Genomic DNA, 19,478 nt, shown 5'->3' with positions numbered 1-19,478 from the left:
CACCAGCAGATGGGATGAATAACCCCTGAGTTATGGTGAGATGGCCTGCTAGAATCAGAACAAATGGAAGTGCCTTTTGAATTTGAAAGGGGAGACTGAGGTTAGATGTTAAAAAGACATTTTTTACACAGAGGCACAGGAAAATGTTGCCAAAAGAGGCTGTGGATGACCATCCCTGGAGGCATTCAAGGTTGGAATGGATGGGATGCTGGGCAGCCTGATCTGGTGGTTGGCAACCCTGCCCATGGCTGAGGGCTGGGAACTAGGTTGTCTTTAAAGCCCCCTCCAACCTAAGACGTGCTGTGAATCTTTAATGCTACTGCAGCACTTAGAGGTCATGAAAGGAGGTTTCCAGATTTGCCATTTGTTTCTCTCATGGTCAAAATTCTTCTTGTAGGAACAACAGTGCTTTTGGAATCCAGAGGATATGTTGATTAATTGAGCTGACTTTGAAATACGTTCTGCAGAGACGACCCTGATGCCTTGCAAGAGCTGTCAGGTCAGGAGAAACATGGGTATCTCCAGGGAGAGTAGGAAATCACATCCTTGGCTGCTGAGCTGCTCTGGGCTCCTGGGAAACAAGGAGCTTATAGAAGTGGGAAGCACTGCAGAGAGACAGTTGTGCCCAGAGCAGCTCCTGTGCAGAACGCAGCAGAGCTGGAGCTGGGAGCATGATCTGCAGGTGACAGGACAGATGAAAGAGATCTCACGGACTATGTGTCACATTATCCTGTGAGCTCACTGGAGGAGCATTGCTCACAGCCCTTGAGAAGGTAAGTCTCTTGCTGCAGCCAATGTAGTGGCTTTTTCTGCAGGGATCACTATGCTGGGAACATCGCATTGCAGCTCAGGCTGCATTGTGGATTAAGATCTGCTCCAGCTGAGGGCTTTCCTGCTGCAGCTTCAGAGCACAGCCCTGAGGGCTGCGTGTCCCAGGACAGCTGCAGGCTGTGCAGCCAGGGCTGCAGCCAGGTGCCAGGGCTGTCCTGCAGAGCAGGTCCCTGCTGTGCCCCAGGAGCTGTGTGCCGGGGCAGGGACTCTGCTGCCTGCCAGGCTCAGCACTCAGCCTGCCCGGGGAGCTGCCCAGGGCGCTGCGGGGAGATGTGTGGGGGGAAGGAGCCTCTTGGCAGGGCAGGGCAGGGCAGGGCAGGGCAGGGCAGGGCAGGGGCCTTCTGCTGCCACAGCTGCTGCCTGGGCAGGGGGATTACAGCTATACTGCACCGGGTTTTTCTAAGGGTGCTTTGCAAGAGGGAGAATAATAAGCCTATGCTTTCTCTTTTCACTTGCCTTTGTGGGAATAGAAATAGAGGTGGTGATTTCAGGGAACAGACTAAGCATCCTGTGTCATCACATTTAACGAGGGTTACCAGGACACACAGCAAAATTTCTTTATTGACTCTCCATGCATACAAATCACCACTGCTGTATGTCCAATGTCACCAGGGTCTGAGTGACCTGGCCCTGGGCACCAGCTCACACCAAGATGGCCCTGGGCCAGTAGGGAACTGCAGGGCAGAGCTGAGCAGAAAGTGGCTGGGATGTGCTCTGTGAGCTCCAGGGAAGGGATGTGGGGTCCGAGAAGCAGCTGCAGGCAGCGACAGCTGCAAGCAGCAGAGATATGGGCAGGCAGGGAGAGGAGAGTGCTGACTGCAAAGGCTGGGAGGGTGAAATGGGCACCTCACTGCCATCCCTGCAGTGCAGATACCTTCCCTGCAGCAACTCTTTTGTCTATTTTCACTGTCACCCTGGGCATCCATTCCTAGTGTCATGAGAACTTGATTAAGAGTTGCATTAAGTGCTCAGCAGGGTGTGGGATGGGGATCCAAGTGGAGCTTAGACACCCTCTGATAAACACTGTCTTTAGGGCTAGGAATGAGATGGCTCTTTCTAAGACACCCCATGCTTTTGGCATTTGACTCTGCTCCTGTGGCTCCTCCTGGGCTGCAGTCAAACCTACACAAGGGTGCAGCTCTGCCATGGCGGTTCTGTGTTATCCAGCAGTACCATGGAGAAGATGCCTTGGTGCTAAGGCCAAGAAAACATTGCTGGATGGCAGTGTCCCTGATGAGGTAGAGAGAGCTGAGATCCTCCTCTGGGACAGTGAGCAAATCAAGAGACTTTGAGTTCTGCCCATCTAACTGGGATTGCTCTGCTCTTACCAGCACCCAGAGTCTTGTCAGGGTAACTCCTGACTGTGACCATCCTCCAGTGATACAAACACAGATATAGCACTGATCACTTGGAAGTGAGGGGTATGGCCTTTGCCTCCCTGATCTAAAAAGACTTTGTTTAAAGTGTCTCAAAGTGATCAAAAGGATTTCTACCTTAAAAACATTCCTCATGAGTGCTGGGGCAACTAGAAAAAAATAGAACAATATCCACAGAGCACTGCTGACCAGTTTGGAGAAAGTTGTGGGAAGCTCCTTGACATCTCAGGTTTCTAATCTGAGATCATTCGGTATTTCTGTTACTTCATTGCTGCAGAGCAGGCCTGAGTCATCCACAGCCTGCACCAGAGCAACGTGTGCAGCGTGGAAACATCAACCAGCAGCAACAAGAGCTCAAGGAATGTAGCAGAAAAGATCTGGCAAAATGGAGGAAGATAGCCTGGAAGGTTTCAGAAGACACTGAGAAGGGTTTGCCTGGGGAGGTATGAAGTAACATTTTCCTGTTTTTCCCTCCTCAGACAGGTGATTGTGCCCTGAGGCAGCAGATGCCCAACAGCAGCTCCATCAGCGAGTTCCTCCTCCTGGCGTTAGCAGACACGCGGCAGCTGCAGCTCCTGCACTTCTGGCTCTTGCTGGGCATCTACCTGGCTGCCCTCCTGGGCAACGGCCTCATCAGCACAGCCGTAGCCTGCCACCACCGCCTGCACACCCCCATGTACTTCTTCCTCCTCAACCTCGCCCTCCTCGACCTGGGCTGCATCTCCACCACTCTCCCCAAAGCCATGGCCAATGCCCTCTGGGACACCAGGCACATCTCCTACACAGGATGTGTTGCACAGGTCTTTTTCTTTTTGTTTCTATTTTCAGCAGAGTATTGCATTCTCACCATCATGTGCTATGACCGCTACGTTGCCATCTGCAAGCCCCTGCACTACGGGACCTTGATGGACAGCAGAGCTTGTGCCACCATGGCAGCAGCTGCCTGGGGCACTGGGGCTCTCTTTGCTCTGCTGCACACTGCCAGTACGTTTTCACTGCCACTCTGCCATGGCAATGCTGTAGATCAGTTCTTCTGTGAAATCCCCCAGATCCTCCAGCTCTCCTGCTCAGCATCAGATTACTACAGGGAAACTGTGTTTATTGAAGTTAGTGTTCTTGCCATACTTGGATGTTTCATATTCATTGTTGTGTCCTATTTGCAGATGTTCAGGGTTGTTCTGAGGATGCCCTCTGAGCGGGGACGGCACAAAGCCTTCTCCACGTGCCTCCCTCACCTGGCTGTGGTCTCCCTCTTTGTCAGCACTGACTTTCTGGCCTACGTGAAGTCCCCATCCATCTCCTCCCCATCCCTGGACCTGGTGGTTTCATTTCTGTACTCGGTGGTGCCTCCAACACTAAACCCCCTCATCTACAGCATGCGGAACCAGGACATCAAGAATGCAGTGAGGAAAATGATGTCATGGACAAATTTCAGCAGGGATTGTCTTCTCATCTGTCTCAACAAATGATTCACAGTCTTTTCCTCAACGTGACTATGTTATCATAGAATACAGGGTCATCACCCTCTCAGTGAAAAACTTACTTTTAATATCTAACCTAAACCTCCCATTCTCAGTTTAAAACCATTCCCCCTTGTTCTATCACTATCCACCATCATAAACAGCTGTCCCCCCTCCTCTTTATAAGCTCCCTTCAAGTACTGAAAGGCCACAATGAGATCTCCCTGCAGCCTTCTCTTCCCCAAGCTTAACAAGTCCAGTTCCCTCAACTTTTCTTCATAGCAGAGCTGCTCCAGCCACCTGATCATGTTAGTGGCCCTCCTCTGGACCCGCCCCAAGAGCTCCATGCCCTTCCTGTGCTGTGGGCCCAGGCCTGGACGCAGAGCTGCAGATGGGGCCCCACAAGAGCCGATTAGAAGGGGACAATCACCTCCCTCTCCCTGCTGGCTCCCTTTCTTAATGCAGCCCAGAACACAAGAAACCCCCAAGTCTTTCTCTGCAGGGCTGCTCTCGTGGTTCTTTGCCAAGTCTGTATAAACACTTTGCATTGTCCCAGACAAAATACAGCACCTTGCACTCAGCCTGTTTTAACCTCATTAGGTTCACATGGGCCCACTTCTGCAGCCTGTCCAGGTACCTCTGGATGGCTTCCCTTCCCTCCAATGGATCGGCTGCACCGCTCAGCTTGGTGTCATTTTTAAACTTGCTGAGGGTGCACTCAATACCATCATCTGCACGGTCGATGAAGACGTTGAAGAGCATCCATGGCAAGACTGACCCTTGAGGGATGCCACTTGTGATCGGTCTCCACCCTGACACAGAACCATTGATCACAACCCTTTGGCTGCACCTGACCAGCCAATTCCTAATCCATCGAAAAGTCCTGCCTTCAAATCCACACCTCTCCAATTTAGAGAGATAGTTGTGGTGAGCTCCCCTTATCCTTCACTAAGCAGCAGTGAATCCCTTTTCCTCTCAGGTCATACAGCTGTTCATACTTCAGCAAGCACTTCTTAGTCATGGTTAGTAGGATGAAAATTTGTAGGAAAAACCGATCCCTAGAAATTCTATTTTTGACCCACGTATTTTTGGCATTCATGTCCAGATGCAAACCAGCACTTCTGCATTAGAAGTGATTTCATCTGATACTTTCTGAAAAGAAAGCCTGACCCTACACCATCACCACATTCCCATGTTCCCATAAGGGTACATCACAGAATGACAGAATCACAGAATTGTAGGGGTTGGAAGGGACCTCAGAGATCATCGAGTCCAACCCCCTGCCAAAGCAGGTTCCCTACACCAGGTCGCACAGGTCGGCATCCAGGCAGGTCTTGAACATCTCCAGAGCAGGAGACTCCCCCACCTCCCTGGGCAGCCTGTTCCAGTGCTCCGTCACCTCACTGTACAGAAGTTCCTTTGCACATTGGTGCAGAACTTCCTGTGCTGCAGTTTCCGGCCGTTTCCCCTTGTCCTGTCTCCATTCACCACTCAAAAGAGTCTGTCCTCGCCATTCTGCCCCCCACACCTCAGATATTTATAGACCTGGATCAGGTCCCCTCTCAGTCTTCTTTTCTCCAGGCTGAACAGACCCAGTTCACTCAGCCTTTCCTCATAGCAGAGATGCTCCAGGCCCCTCACCATCTTTGTGGCCCTCCGCTGGACTCTTTCCAAGAGATCCCTGTCCTTTTTGTACTGGGGAGCCCAGAACTGGACGCAGTGCTCCAGATGAGGCCTCAGCAGGGCAGAGCAGAGGGGGAGGATCACCTCCCTCGACCTGCTGGCCACGCTCTTTGCAATGCACCCCAGGATGCCATTGGCCCTCTTGGCCACAAGGTCACACTGCTGGTTCATGGCCAACCTGTCGTCCACCAGGACACCCAGGTCCCTCTCTGCAGAGCTCCCCTCCAGCACCTCATCCCCCAACCTGTACCGCTGCATGCAATTATTCCTCCCCAGATGCAAGACTCTGCACTTTTGTTAAACCTCATCCGTTTTTTTTCTGCCCAGCTCTCAGCCTGTCCAGCTCTCACTGAATGGCAGCACGGCCTTCAGTCAATCCTCCCAACTTCGTGTCATCAGCAAACTTGCTGAGGGTGGCCACCATCCCCTCATCAAAGTCATTGATGACGATGTTGAACAAGACCGGACCCAGCACAGACCCCTGAGGAACACCGCTGGTTACAGGCCTCCAGCCAGAATTTGCACCACCAACAACGACCCTCTGTGCTCTGCCAGTCAGCCACTTCTCAACCCACCTCACTGTCCACTCATCCATCCCACACTTCCTCAGCTTTGTTGTAATGATGTCTTGGGGGACAGCATCAAAAGTCTTGCTGAAATCAAGGTAGGCTACATCCACTGCTCTCCCCCCATCCACCCATCCAGAGACAACATCATAGAAGGCTACCAGGTTGGTCAAGCACGACCTCCCCCTGGTGAAACCGTGCTGACTACTCCTGATAACCTCCTTTTCTTCCAGTTGTCTGGAGATGACATCCAGTACAAGCTGTTCCATCACCTTTCCAGGGACAGAGGTGAGGCTGGCTGGCCTATAATTGCCTGGCTCTTCCTTCTTGCCCTTTTTGAAGACCGGAGTGACATTGGCTATCCTCCTGTCTTCAGGCACCTCCCCCGTCCTCCAAGACTTCTCAAAGATGACAAAAAAGCGGTTCAGCAATCACCTCTGCCAGCTCCCTCAGCTCCCGTGGATGAATCCCATCAGGTCCCATGGATTTGTGAACATTGGTGCTGCCTAGGCGCTCCCAGACTTCCCTGCTGAAGGGAGGTCTTCCATTCCCCAGACCCTCTCACTCACCTCCAGGGTCTTGGATTCCCAAAGGGGAGCTTTTTCACTGAAGACAGAAGCAAAGAACGCATTCAGTATCTCCGCCTTCTCAGCATCCCCTGTTACCAGAATACCCCCCTCACTTAGCAGGGGAGCCACATTCTCCCTAGTCTTCCTTTTACTGTTAACATACTTAAAAAAGCCTTTTTTATTATCCTTTATCCCCTTTGCCAGATTTAATTCCAGGCGGGCTTTAGCCTTCCTCATCGCATCCCTGCAGGCCCTGACAACATTCCTATATTCTTCCCAAGTAGTCAGACCCTTTTTCCACATTTCATGGGCCTTCTTCTTTCCTTTGAGTTTGCGCACGAGCTCCTTGCTCATCCACACAGGTCTCCTGCCACCCTTTCCTGATTTCTTCCTCACAGGGACACACCGATCCTGGGCTTGGAAGAAGAGCTGCTTAAATGCCGACCAGCTCTCACAGGCCCCCTTACCTTCCAACACCCTAGCCCACAGGATAGCTCCAAATAGGCCCCGGAAGAGATCAAAGTTGGCTCTCCTGAAGTCCAGGATAGCAATCCTACTTTTTGCTTTGCTTCTTCTGCTCAGGATCTTGAACTCCACCATCTCGTGGTCACTACAACCCAAGCTGCCCCCGACCTTTACTTCCCTGACAAGCCCTTCTCTATTAGAGAGAATAAGGTCCAGCAGTACCCCTCTCCTCGTCGATTCCTCAACCACCTGCATCAGGAAGTTGCCTTCAACACTTTGCAGGAACCGTCTGGACCGCGCATGCCTGGCCACATTGCTTTTCCAGCAAATATCTACATAATTGAAGTCCCCCATAAGCACCAGCGCCTGGGATCGTGACGCTGCTTCCAATTGTTTGTGGAAGGCCTCATCAACCTCCTCCTCCTGATCAGGGGGCCTGTAGCACACTCCCACAGCAGTGTCAGCCATACCAGCCCGCCCCTTGATTCTCACTCTCTACTACTACTAGCAGCTCTCCACTGCTACACCGCTCTCCCTTAGGTGCAGTTCAATACATTCAAGCTGCTCTCTTACATAAAGAGCAACTCCACCATCCCGCCTCACCGGCCGATCTTTCCTAAAAAGCACACAGCCCTCCATGACAACATTCCAGTCATGCCAGCTGTCCCACCACGTCTCTGTGATCGCAATGAGATCGTAGCCGTGTGACCGCATGCAGATCTCCAACTCTTCCTGTTTATTTCCCATACTGCGCGCATTGGTGTATAGACAATTCAGGGAGGCAGCATTCCCCTGCCACACTCCATCCCTTCGAACTCTACCCTCATCACCCATCAAGTTCACTTTTGAACCTCGAACTACCCGCAGCCCTCATTTTGTCCTCTTCCCCCTTCTTTCCTAGTTTAAAGACCTTTCAATGAGGCTCGCCAGCTCCTGGGCTAGGATCCTTGCAGACAGGTGAGCTCCATCTGCAGCCATCATGCCAGGAGCTGAGTAAATTGCCCCATGGTCAAAAAAAACAAAGTTCTTGTGCCTGCACCAGCCTCTAAGCCATTTATTGATAAAGGTTTTTTTGATCCTCTCAGTGTCCTTCCCGGCCACTGAAGGGATAGAAGGGAAGACCAGCTGCACTCCCGCACCATCCAGTACCCTCCCCAGACCCTTGAAGTCATTCTTAAATATTGCTTATTTTCCAAGAAATCCCTGTTTTTCCCATTAAAAAAGGCTTTTTCTGCTAAAAATCCCTGTTTTTTCCTCTTAAATCTGGGGTTTTTCCCCTTAAATGCCACCTTTTCTGCTTGAAATCCCTGATTTTCTCCTTAAATAGGGCCTTTTCTGCCAGAAATCCCTGTTTTTTTCCTTCAATATGGGGTTTTGCACCTGAAATCTGGGGTTTTGTCCCAGAAATCCCCGTTTTTCCCCTTAAATCTGGGGTTTTCCCCTTAAATATTGCTTTTCCGCTAGAAATACCTTTCTTTCCCCTTATATCTCCCAGCACCCAGCCAGCACCAACCCAGCCCACCTGGTCAGCCTGCTCAGCCGGAGCGGTGCCCAGCTGACGCACACGCCGCAGCGCTGCTCCCAGTGGGCTCTCAAAGGATGATCCCTCAAGAAAAGCACAGAGCTCAGTCTCGGTGTGCACCACGCTCACCAGAGCAACAGCTCTCTGCTCTCCAGCGGTGGCACAAACGCTTCCAGCCCAGCAACCATTGTGAGCTCAGCGAATGCCTGCATCACCGCTGTGCTTGCATCATAAGCGAAGGAAATGGACGCCTCCCAGATCCAAACCTTTGGAAACCAACACCAGGGTCACCAACGGGGTTAACTGAAGTAAAGCAACAGAGAAGTGAAGATGACTCTAGTGCAGCCCAATAAAAACCAGTATGGCCTCAGATGGTCAAGGGAGTCCCATAGGAACCAGCAGAAAACAAAACCCGGCATCTCTGGCTGTGGCTCTAGGCCCCAGGGCCTTTCCACCTTCTCCAGCTGTGGCTTTAGGTCCAAGGCTGGAGCTCTCATCTCTGCCTGCGGCTGAGGCTTTAGGCCCTGCAGTCAGTGCTGTTCTAACTGTGGCTGTGGCTTTAAGCCCCTGGGCTGGATCCAGCCTTTGGGACTTTGGCCCAAGGTCACCAGGCCTGGTACCAAATTGTAAGAAAACATGAGGGCCGCCCGATGGCGTTATCTGAAGTAACAGAACAGAGAAATTAAGATGACTCTTGTGTAACCAGCCTGGGTCATCCTCTCGCTCAGGCACCGCATGATCAGACCCAGGAGATGTTGCCTCCAGGCTGTCCCCAGATTGGAGGCCGGAAGGATTTGGGCTCCCAAGCAATCAGCCAGCATTTGGATGAGTCAGCCCTCTGGTTTTTGTGAGGACAGACAAAGTCCACCTTGGAAAGCCATCTGGGCAAAGGCAGAACAGCTTCGTTCTTGGGCCGCAGCACTCCATGGCCAGGCACTGCTCAAACGCTGGGCCTGCATTTCCTCCTGGGCATCCACGCGTGCTCTGAGTCTGCTGCAGGTTTCTGCAGGGCTTGTGGCTTCCTGCTGAGGAGCTCCTCGTGTTCTTCTGCAACTGCCCCCCAGCATCACTGCTGCCTCCTCTGGTGCCGTACCAGGAGATGCGTCAGCGCCCATCAGCCTGCACTTCCTTCCTCCCAGCAGCAGCTGCTCCTGCACTGACCTTCATTCACACTGGATGCCGTCCACTTCTAGCGCCAGCTGACCTGCAACACAGAGAAAGGAAATGTGGGATCAGCACAAATGCAGAAGCCCGAGGCTGTGCCACCACCACGTACTGCAGCCTTGGGAAGCCAGCTGCCACTGCAACCTTGGTCAGAATTAAAGCAGGCACCGTAAATTAAGTGTGACTTCTGAACTGAAGGAATTGCCACAATCAGAAATAAATACTGAAATCACTTACTGAACTGTAGGTGGTTACCTCTGAATTCTTTGGTTTTGGGAAAATATGGACTTGGAATTGAAGGGTACAAGAAAAACGAGGAGCACTTGGCAATTCAGGCAAACTGAGCAGCGCAGGGAAGATTGCTGCATTTCTTCTCCTGGCCCAGAAATGAATTTTCCTACCTTAAAATGAAAAGAGAAGAGCCTGAAGTAGAGTAGACACAACACAGTCTCACATCACGGGAAGAAGCTGCAGAGCTCTCGTGGCACAAAGCTCAGGCCTGCAGAAATTAAGGGTGCCTCTAAGCTTTAGAACAAGGTGAAAGACAAGGTTGAATGCGAAACATGGGCACTTCCTGCAGAGCACATCACACAGCTGTAGGCACCGCCTGAGGGGTAACAGATCAGAAAGGAAAACCTTACTATGTGAACGCAGGGACAAGCTGCTCTCTTCTTCTGGGCCATTGTTCACAGTGAGGATTTCCCTCAAGAGCGCCGCTTTCCGCTCAGGCTGCTGCTGTCTCCAGCTGTCGGTCACTTCCACTGCTGGACGCTGTGCCCACAGCTCATTCTGCTTTAGGCAAAGCCTGCTGGGTGAACTCCAAACCAAGGTCACAGCCACACTAAACATCTGCTGCCCCTTCCTTTAGCGACCTGAGCTGCTTGTTCCTAACATTATCCAGCTTCCCTGCTTGCCCCTCGCTTCCCCTACCTCAGCTGCTGTTTCCTCACTTCCCTGCCTTACCAGCTTTCCCCCCACTTTCCCAGAAGAGCTGCTGGCCCCTCTCATTCCCTCCCCCAGCCGCTTCCCCCTAACTTACCTAGCTGAGCTCCTTGCCCCTCGCAACGCACTTCAGCACGCTTTCTCCCTTAGCTTCCTTCCTTAGTGGCTGTCTTCTCACTTACCTAGCTGTCCTGCTATCTGTGATAACAAGGAGAACCTGGCACTCAATATGAGTGATCAGCAAGCCTCGTTTATTGATTACCAAAAATTCTCTTTTTTACATGTCTTAATCCTCATACATAGTGCAAAAGCGAGCTCATCATTGGTGCTTAAAGCTGAATGCCAATCCCTCCCACCTTATGTCTGCTCCTCATTCCTTCGGTTATTGCTTCTGCTTCTTTGTATCCACCATGTCCTGCGTTTTCACAGCTGTCTTCGTGTTGCAGATCTCACTAACAGTATTCTTTTGCAAATAGAGATTAAAGGATATTAGTTTTATTCTTTCGGCCACACACACAGCTGCGGGCCAGAGCTGCTCTCAGAAGGACTGAACGTAAGTGTGCAGCACTCAGCTCTGCGCTGCGATGCCTGGTGCCTCTGGGATGGGAGAGGGACGACGGTGGCTTCAAACTGCTGTGCAGGGTGTGAAGAGCAGTGCTGTGTGTTTTAGCCAGTCCCACACAGGGCTGGAAGGGCTTGTCCCACGCTGCACAGTGTGCTTTGAAAGGCTGAATTGAGGTAAACTGTTTTACCACGGATAATTCTGTTCTGTCATTATAGCAGTGTCTGAATAACTGAGTGGCAGTATGACGTGAGAGTCGATTTTTCTGCATGCCAAATACCGAGTTGTATTGTTAATATGCAGCTTGGAAAGATATTTAACACTGATTTTTTTTTTCCAATTCTTTAATGAATTTGGAGGCTAGATTCAAATGAACCTCGAGTTTTAAAGCGAAATACTCTGGTAAAAAGATGAGCGCTGTCTCTCATATGAAGTCATTCTTGATCTGCTGGCTTTTTTTCATCAATTCTTATGTCTGGTGCTTTTCATTGCCTTGGAAGATGAAGAAGGAAATTGAATGCTGCCCCCCAGATCTTGTGAGCTTATATCACAGAATCACAGAATTGTAGAGGTTGGAAGGGACCTCCAGAGATCATCGAGTCCAACCCCTCTGCCAAAGCAGGTTCCCTACACCAGGTCGCACAGGTCGGCATCCAGGCAGGTCGTGAACATCTCCAGTGAAGGAGACTCCACCACCTCCCTGGGCAGCCTGTTCCCTGTAAGGGTTGCCCTAACCCTAAACCAGAGATCTGTAAGTACTTGTAAATGTGAGCGTGGTTAATTTTTTTCCAGGACACAGACAGTGAGAGACCTTTGTTTCACACATCTATACAGCGAGCATGTAGGAAGAGGGCACTAGTAAAGGCAGCGAGTGCAGACAAAAAAAACCAAAGCATTAAGTGGTTTGATCATTGAAACTTGAAAAAAGGCCCAGCTGCTCAATGCTTTTGGTTTAATTAAAATAACTGCATACACATAAACGCAAGTTGAGTTTTGAAAGGTAGTTCTTGATGCAGGTATGGAGCAGCTGATTGCAGGCACTGAAAAAATGCTTTGCACGTGCAATTTCTTTTTTAGCCTCTCAGACTGCGGCGTCTTGGAAATGCACCGGATGTCCTGCTGCGGGTGTGTGTGCAAAATCATCTGCAAGATGATGACGACCTGCAAGATCATCCAGTCCAACCCCCCTCCCATTCCTATCAGTACCACCAGCACCAACCCACATCTCGCAGCTCCTCATCCAGGCGCCTCTTGAACGCTGCCAGGGATGGTGCCTCCACCACCTCCCTGGGCAGCCATTGCAGTGCCTGACCACTGACAGAAAACGTTTCTCCTAATGTCCAACCTAAACCTCCTCTTGTATAACTCCTGGCCATTTCCTCGGCTCCTACTATTTGCCTGAGAGAAGAGGCCAGACCCTTTGACACCACAACCTCCCTTCATGCAGTTGTAGAGTGCAGTGAGGTCTCCCCTGAGCTCCTCTTCTCCATGCTGAACAATCCCAGCTCCCTCAGCCACTCCTCATAAGGTTTGTGCTCCAGACCCCTCACCATTTCATTGCCCTTCTCTAGACACGTTCCAGGCCCTCAATGTCTTTCTTGTAGTGAGGAGCCCAAAACTGAACACAGCACTCGAGGTGTGGCCTCACCAGTGCTGAGTACAGGAGATGCTCACCTCCCTGCTCCTGCTGGCTGCCCCATTTCTAATGCAGGCCAGGATGCTGTTGGCCCTTTTGGCCACCTGGGCACACTGCTGGCTCGTGTTCAGCTGAGCATCAACCAACAGTCCCAGGTGTTTGAGGGCCACGAAGATGGTGAGGGGCCTGGAGCATCTCTGCTATGAGGAAAGGCTGAGTGAACTAGGTCTGTTCAGCCTGGAGAAAAGAAGACTGAGAGGGGACCTGATCCAGGTCTATAAATATCTGAGGTGTGGGGGGCAGAATGGCGAGGACAGACTCTTTTGAGTGGTGAATGGAGACAGGACAAGGGGAAACGGCCGGAAACTGCAGCATAGGAAGTTCTGCACCAATGTGCAAAGGAACTTCTGTACAGTGAGGTGACGGAGCACTGGAACAGGCTGCCCAGGGAGGTGGGGGAGTCTCCTGCTCTGGAGATGTTCAAGACCTGCCTGGACGCCGACCTGTGCGACCTGGTGCAGGGAACTGCTTTGGCAGGGGGTTGGACTCGATGATCTCTGAGGTCCCTTCCAAACCCCACAGTTCTGTGATTCTGTATGTTGGTGTTTGAGCTACAAGATGTGGTTTAGTAGCTTGTGGTACTGATAGGAATGGGAGGGGGTTGGACTGGATGATCTTGCAGGTCGTTTCCAACCTTATGATTCTGTGTGATTCTGTGTCCCTTTCCTCTTCACACTCACAGCCACTCATCCCCAAGCCTTTGTGCTGCATGGGGTTGTTGTGCCCAAATACAGGACCCGGCACTTGGCCTTGTTGAACCTCATCCCATTCACCTCGGCCCAGCTTTCCAGCTGATCCAGATCCTCTGCAGGGCCTCCCTGCCCTCAGGCAGATCCACACCACCTCCCATCTCGGTGCCATCTGCAGACTCACTCAGGGTACACTCAATGCCTTCATCTGAGTCATCAATGAAGATATTAAACAGGATGGGCCCCAACACCGACCCCTGGGGGACACCACTGGAAACAGGTCGCCAGCTGGATTTCACTCCATTGACCACCATTGAGCACAGCCCTCCAGCCAGCTCCTCATCCAACGGAGAGTAAAACTGCCCAAGCCATGGGCAGCCATTTTCCACAGAAGGATACCATGAGAGACCGTGCCAAAGGCTGTGCTGAAGTCTAGGTAGGCTGCATCAACAGCCCTTCCCTCATCCACCAGCCTGGTCCCCCAGCCGTACAAAGAGATGAGGTTGGTCAAACACCTCCCGCCTTTCATGAAGCCCTGCTGGCTGGGCTGGATCCCATGGATGTCGCGCACGAGCTGTGAGATCTGTGCCAGCAGGATTTGCTCCATCGCCTTCCCTGGCACTGATGTCAGGCTGACAGGCCTGTAGTTCCCCGGATCCTCCTTACAGCCCTTCTTGTAGATGGGAGTCACATCAGCAAGCCTCCGATCCTCTGGGATCTCACCAGTCAACCAGGAACGCTGGTAGATAGCCGAGAGCGGCTCAGCAATCACCGCCGCCAGCTCCCTCGGCACCCTAGGATGAAGCTCTTCCCCTCTGCAGGGTGCCGTCAGGATGCTCCTGGGGATGTCTGGGGCATGCAACAGGGGCATGCAGCGCTCCCTACCTGGAAGGCGAGCACAAAGATCACAGGATCATTAAGGTCCTCCTGCTCCTCCAAGCTCATCCAGCCCTACTGTCCCTCTGCCATCAATATTTGCAGTGCTGTCAGTCATTCCTTCTGCCTACCCTGGAAAACTCTCCTGGAGAGCCTGCTTGCCTGCCCTGGGTGAATTTGGAAGGATCAACATTAGAAGCCAACAGAGAGCATGGCCAGCAGGCAGGGATAATAGCACAAACAAGCTGTTCGAAGCCCAAAATTCTGATGATGAAACACTAGATGATTAGCAAAGTGATTTTACCCCGTCTGCAACAAATGCACTCGTTTGCACGAAGAGTGCTGTGGACGTAGAGGAGCTGAACAAAAGCACAGAGACAGGGCAGTTCTCCTCTTTGAAGTAGAGATGGTAATTAGTTTGCATTTCTGTACGTGATGGCTTTAAAATGCTGAACACTGAGCGAGTGTAACTCCTCTGCAGGGTTTCACCTCTTGTGTGACACTCAAATGGCTGGATCTCCTTTAGACCAACAGGATTTTCTTGCTGTCTTTATGCCTGCATCATCCCCCCCTCCCCCAAGCCTTCTGAAGATTTGCCTGGGATGGGCCTTTGGGTATCATCCCAGCGCTGTGCTATGGGGCAGCAACGCTATGGGGTGGCACTATGGGACAGTGACACTATGGAGTAGTAGTGTTATGGGGCAACGATGCTATGGGGCGGTCCCACTATGGGCAAGTTATGCTGTGGGACAGCACTAATGGGCAGCAGCACTTTGAGGTGGCACTGAAATTATGGGGTAGTGGTGCTATGGGGCAACGATGCTGTGGGGTGGCGCTGTGGGGCAGCACTATGTAGCAGTGACGCTGTGGGGAAGCAACACAATGGGGCAGTGATGCTATGGGGCATAGACTTTATGGGGTAGTGGTGCTATGGGGCAGTGTTATGGCATACGACTCTATGGGGCAGTGACTCTATGGGGCAGCAAAACTATGGGCAGGAACACAATGTGGTAGTGACACTGTGGGGCAGCTCTATGGAGCCAAGAAGCTATGGGGCTGTGACTCTGTAACAGCACTATAGGGCGGTGACGCTTCAGCACGGCAATGCATTGGGGCGGTGCTGGCGGGGGGGCAGTGACGCTGTGGGGAGATTCTATGGGGCGACTCTATGGGGCAGTGACATTTTGGCTCCGTGCTGTGGGGAAGCGATGCTATGGGACAGCACAACGGGGAAGTGATGGTGTGGGAGACTGCTGTGGGGCAGTGACACTGTAGGGCAGCAATACATTGGGCTGGCGCTATGGGGCAGTGACCCTTTGTGGTAGTGATGTTTTGGGGCAATGCACTATGGGGCAGTGACACCATGGGGCAGCAATGTGATGGGGACAAGGACACTGGGGAATCGCTCTGAGGCAGTGACGCTACATGGGAGCACGATGGGGCAGTGACACTATGGAGCAAAGCTATGGGGCAGGGACACTAATGGGCTGTGACGCTATGGGGCAGCAGTATGGGGAAGGAATGCTGCACGGCAGGGTCACTACAGGGAACCTCTATTGAGCAGTGATGCTATAGGGCAGCACAATAGGGCAGTGATGCTGTGGGGTGGCGTTATGGGGCAACGAATCTACGGTGCAGGGCCGCAGTGGGGTGGTGAACTATGAGGGAGCACTGTGGGGCAGCGATGCTATGGCTCAATGCTATGGGGCAGCACTGTGGGGCAGTGACACTGAGAAGCAGGTCTATGGGGCAGTCATACTATGGGGCGGAGGCAGTATGGGGTAGCACTATGGGGCAGTGACATTGAGAAGCAGGTCTATGGGGCAGTGACACTACGGGGCGGAGGCGGTATGGGGAAGCACGATGGGGCAGTGATGATATAGGGTGCTGCTATGGGGAATCTCTGTATAGGGCAGGGGTGCTGTGGGGTGGTGAATCTATGGTGCAAAGTAGCTATAGGGCAGCGATGCTATAAGGCAGCAGCAGCGCGGGGTGGTGACGCCAGGGGGCAGCGACGCTACAGGGACGAGGACACTTCGGGGAATCTTTATGAGGCAGCGGCGGAATTTGGCAGCTCTATGGGACGTGATGCTGTGGGGCAGCGGTGTGGAGTGGCGACTGCATGGGCAGGGGTGGCCCTTGTGCCGCACACGTCCAAAAGAAGAAATGCTCTGTTTATTGGCCACGGCCAAAGCAGCAGCCTCCGCTTTTCAGCATCCAAAAAAAAAAAAAACCAAAAGGCAGCCTCTGTTTTGCTGTGCAAAGAACAAATGGTGGAAATAGAAGAAAGGAACACGGCCACCTCCACAAAGCTCCTGCAAGCAAAGAGGCTCCTTGCTGGAGCAGCCAAGGGCCGGGGAAGCAGCTCACAAAGAGAGAAACTCCAGCCCCAGCCACTTCTCCGTCCCCAGCACACAAACGCTGTCTGCAGGCATTTCATGTCTCTGCATTCACATCCCTTGCCTCTTCACATCCTGCCTGCTTCCCCCAGCCCCTGCCTGAGATGAACACGCTGCTGCTCTCCTGCAGGCTGCGATGACCACAAGCGAAAGGCAGAAGTTGAACCGTAGCCCGATGGAACAAGAGCAACAGCAGTGGGGAATTTGCAGCTTTTCCTCAGCCGGGGGGTAACAGCCGGCTGCAGCTGAGAGCAGGCAGCAAAGCCGCTGTGTCAGTGTGCTCCCTCCTCCGTCCTGCTTTCTTTCCTTCTCCTGTCACCTGAAACGCAGAAAGAAAACTCTCTCTCCACTCGCCCTCCCCAGTGCGGCGCTAGAAAGCGGCGTTCCTTTATATTGGCTTTTTCATTTCTCCTCTTCAGACTTCTTGCAGGGGTTCAGCAAACTCACATTCTCCATCAAAGGCCGCAGCCTCCATTGCTCCAAAGAACATCCTGCCCTGCCGGTGCTGCTCCCACCTTCAGCTGGACGGTCAGCATTGCTGCTCAGCTTGTCTCCCACCCAGACGTCCCAATGCTTCCACCCAGTACAACGGCATTTTCCAAGCCCTGTGCTCTTGTCTGAACAGGACGGAATGTCTCTGCAACAGAAGAACGTGAGCCTCCACCAGCTGTGTTTTCTGGAACGTACCTTGGACGCGTCCTTTTCCAAAGGCGATTTGGCCTGCGGTCTGTTTAAGATCTCTCTCCCCATTAATTGGCCCCAGCCAGTCAGGCATCTATAGAAATTTTCCTCCTGTAATGGTTGGAAGAACGGATGCAGCTCAGCTTTCCCCATGGCTCCAATTAATGATTTTATACGTTAATTGCCCAGCCTTCCCGTGACCAGGGCCTCGGCTGGGGTCTCACCTTCATCCTGCACTTACTGCCCTTGTATCCGTGGCTTTTGAGTGACCTGCCTCTGATGAGAGGCATGAAGAGGATGGCCTGCAGGTGTGATGATTGTAGAGGAAGAAAATTGGCTATAAAAGGAAAATGTGACCAGAAGTCAAGCAGAAGAAGCACGTGGTTGGTTTTTTTTTCCATAGAATGCAGACGAAATCCTATAAATTGCACCAGGGTTAAGTTTAGGTTGGATATCAGGAAAAACTTCTTTACAGGAAGGGTTGTGAAACACTGGAATGGGCTCCCCGGGGAGCCTATATGCATATAATGCCTGTATGCCTGTATGCATTTAAAAACCATTTGGATGCGGTGCTCAGGGACGTGATTTAGCAGGGGGATGTTAGAGTGAGGGCAGGATGGCTGAGTTGTGGTTGGACTCAATGATCTTCAAGGTCTTTTCCAACCTGAGCAATTCTATGAGTCTATGATTCTATGATTCTCTGAGTCTATGATTCTATGAGTCTATGGTTCTATGATTCTATGATTTTCTAGATCTTTGCTGCTGTTTTCTTTTTCCTGGGCAACGCCATCGCCAACAGCCGAGCTGCTGATGCTGTCTGCACCCATCAGCTTTCAGCGCTGTTGTAAACACCCAAATAATTTCGTCTGGATACCTCTGATGAAAGCAGACTTTATTCGCGATTGCAGCGGCGGGCGTCCCGCGAGCCGGAGCGCCCCTAAGGGCACAAGGGCAGCTTTTGGGCCTTGTTCCCCCCTCTGCCTGCCCCCCTCCCCTGTTCCCCATTGCCTGGATACTCCAGGCTCACAATCTTACCCACAGTTTACATTCACTAATCCGCCTGTAATCTGCTGTCAGTCGGTTGCCACCCCGCTGCTTCCAGGATGTCTCAGTGGTTCTGATACCTGATTTCCTTCCAGGTCTTTGTTAAACACAGAGCGCTGGGCAGGGGGAGGGGAGCTGGTCAGCCTCCTGCAGGACATTCCTGCTGTGGGTCCGGCCAAGTGCAAGCAGACCCACAGTTGTAAGGCCAAGTGCATGCAGACCCACAGTGGGTACGGCCAAGTGCATACAGTCCCACAGTGGGGAAGGCCAAGTGCATGCCGACCCATGGAGCATGCGTTCCTGGGGAAGGTTCATCTAGAGGGTAGATGATGCAAACAATCAGAGATTCCCCTCCCAGGTATAGTGGAAAGACTCCCAAAAAGAACCATGGCAGTGCAGACCATGACATAAAAAATAGAAAACACAGTTATCTAATCCAAACGCAGAAACTTTTGACTCCAACTGCACTGAGCTCTCTGGCCTTGCAGTCTGCCTTCTTGGTTCCAGCATTTCTGTTGTACCTCAATATCCTTTTCTTTGTTCCCACCATCCTCCTTTCATTTCCCCTGCATTATGGCCAACGCCAGTAATTTCTTGATTCTATCCTTCTCCTTTCTTTCCTTTGCTTTCTCAGTTTGTTCTCTCCTGTGCCTTGCCTCGGCCTGTGCCTTTCCCAGGCTTCTCCCCCTGTCTCAGCTCTCTCTGATCTTGCAGGCAGCTCCCCTGCCTATGAAAATCCCCATTTTAAAACTTCATTTTTTCCTCTAGTTCCTCCAGTCTCAACCAAGAAAACCCCTGCTAAATACAAAAACCAATGGCGTCTACTGAATGCTCTTTTCCAGTCCCATTTGCAGCCCCGGAGGCTCCCAGCCGCTGCCTGCAGGCTATCGGGTTTCCTGGATCCCTGCAGATAAGGGCATTCTTGCTTCCATTGCATTCCTCCCCACCTCCCA

The 19,478-nt window shown here is 52.0% G+C and overlaps 1 protein-coding gene across 1 annotated transcript; it reads left to right on the top strand.

The window, feature by feature from the left end:
* Positions 1 to 2,713: 2,713 nt before the first annotated feature.
* On the top strand, positions 2,714 to 3,676 carry LOC306956602 (olfactory receptor 14J1-like; the record flags this gene model as incomplete). Its single annotated transcript, XM_079547876.1, has 1 exon — positions 2,714 to 3,676. The coding sequence occupies one exon, from the start codon at positions 2,714 to 2,716 to the stop codon at positions 3,674 to 3,676; it is 963 nt and encodes a 320-aa protein (XP_079404002.1).
* Between the last annotated feature and the right edge of the window lie 15,802 nt (positions 3,677 to 19,478).

This window comes from Tetrao urogallus (genome assembly GCF_951394365.1).
Source record: "Tetrao urogallus genome assembly, chromosome: 32".
In the NCBI taxonomy this organism is placed as follows: Eukaryota; Metazoa; Chordata; class Aves; order Galliformes; family Phasianidae; genus Tetrao; species Tetrao urogallus.
This window is presented reverse-complemented; position numbering and strand designations above follow the sequence as displayed.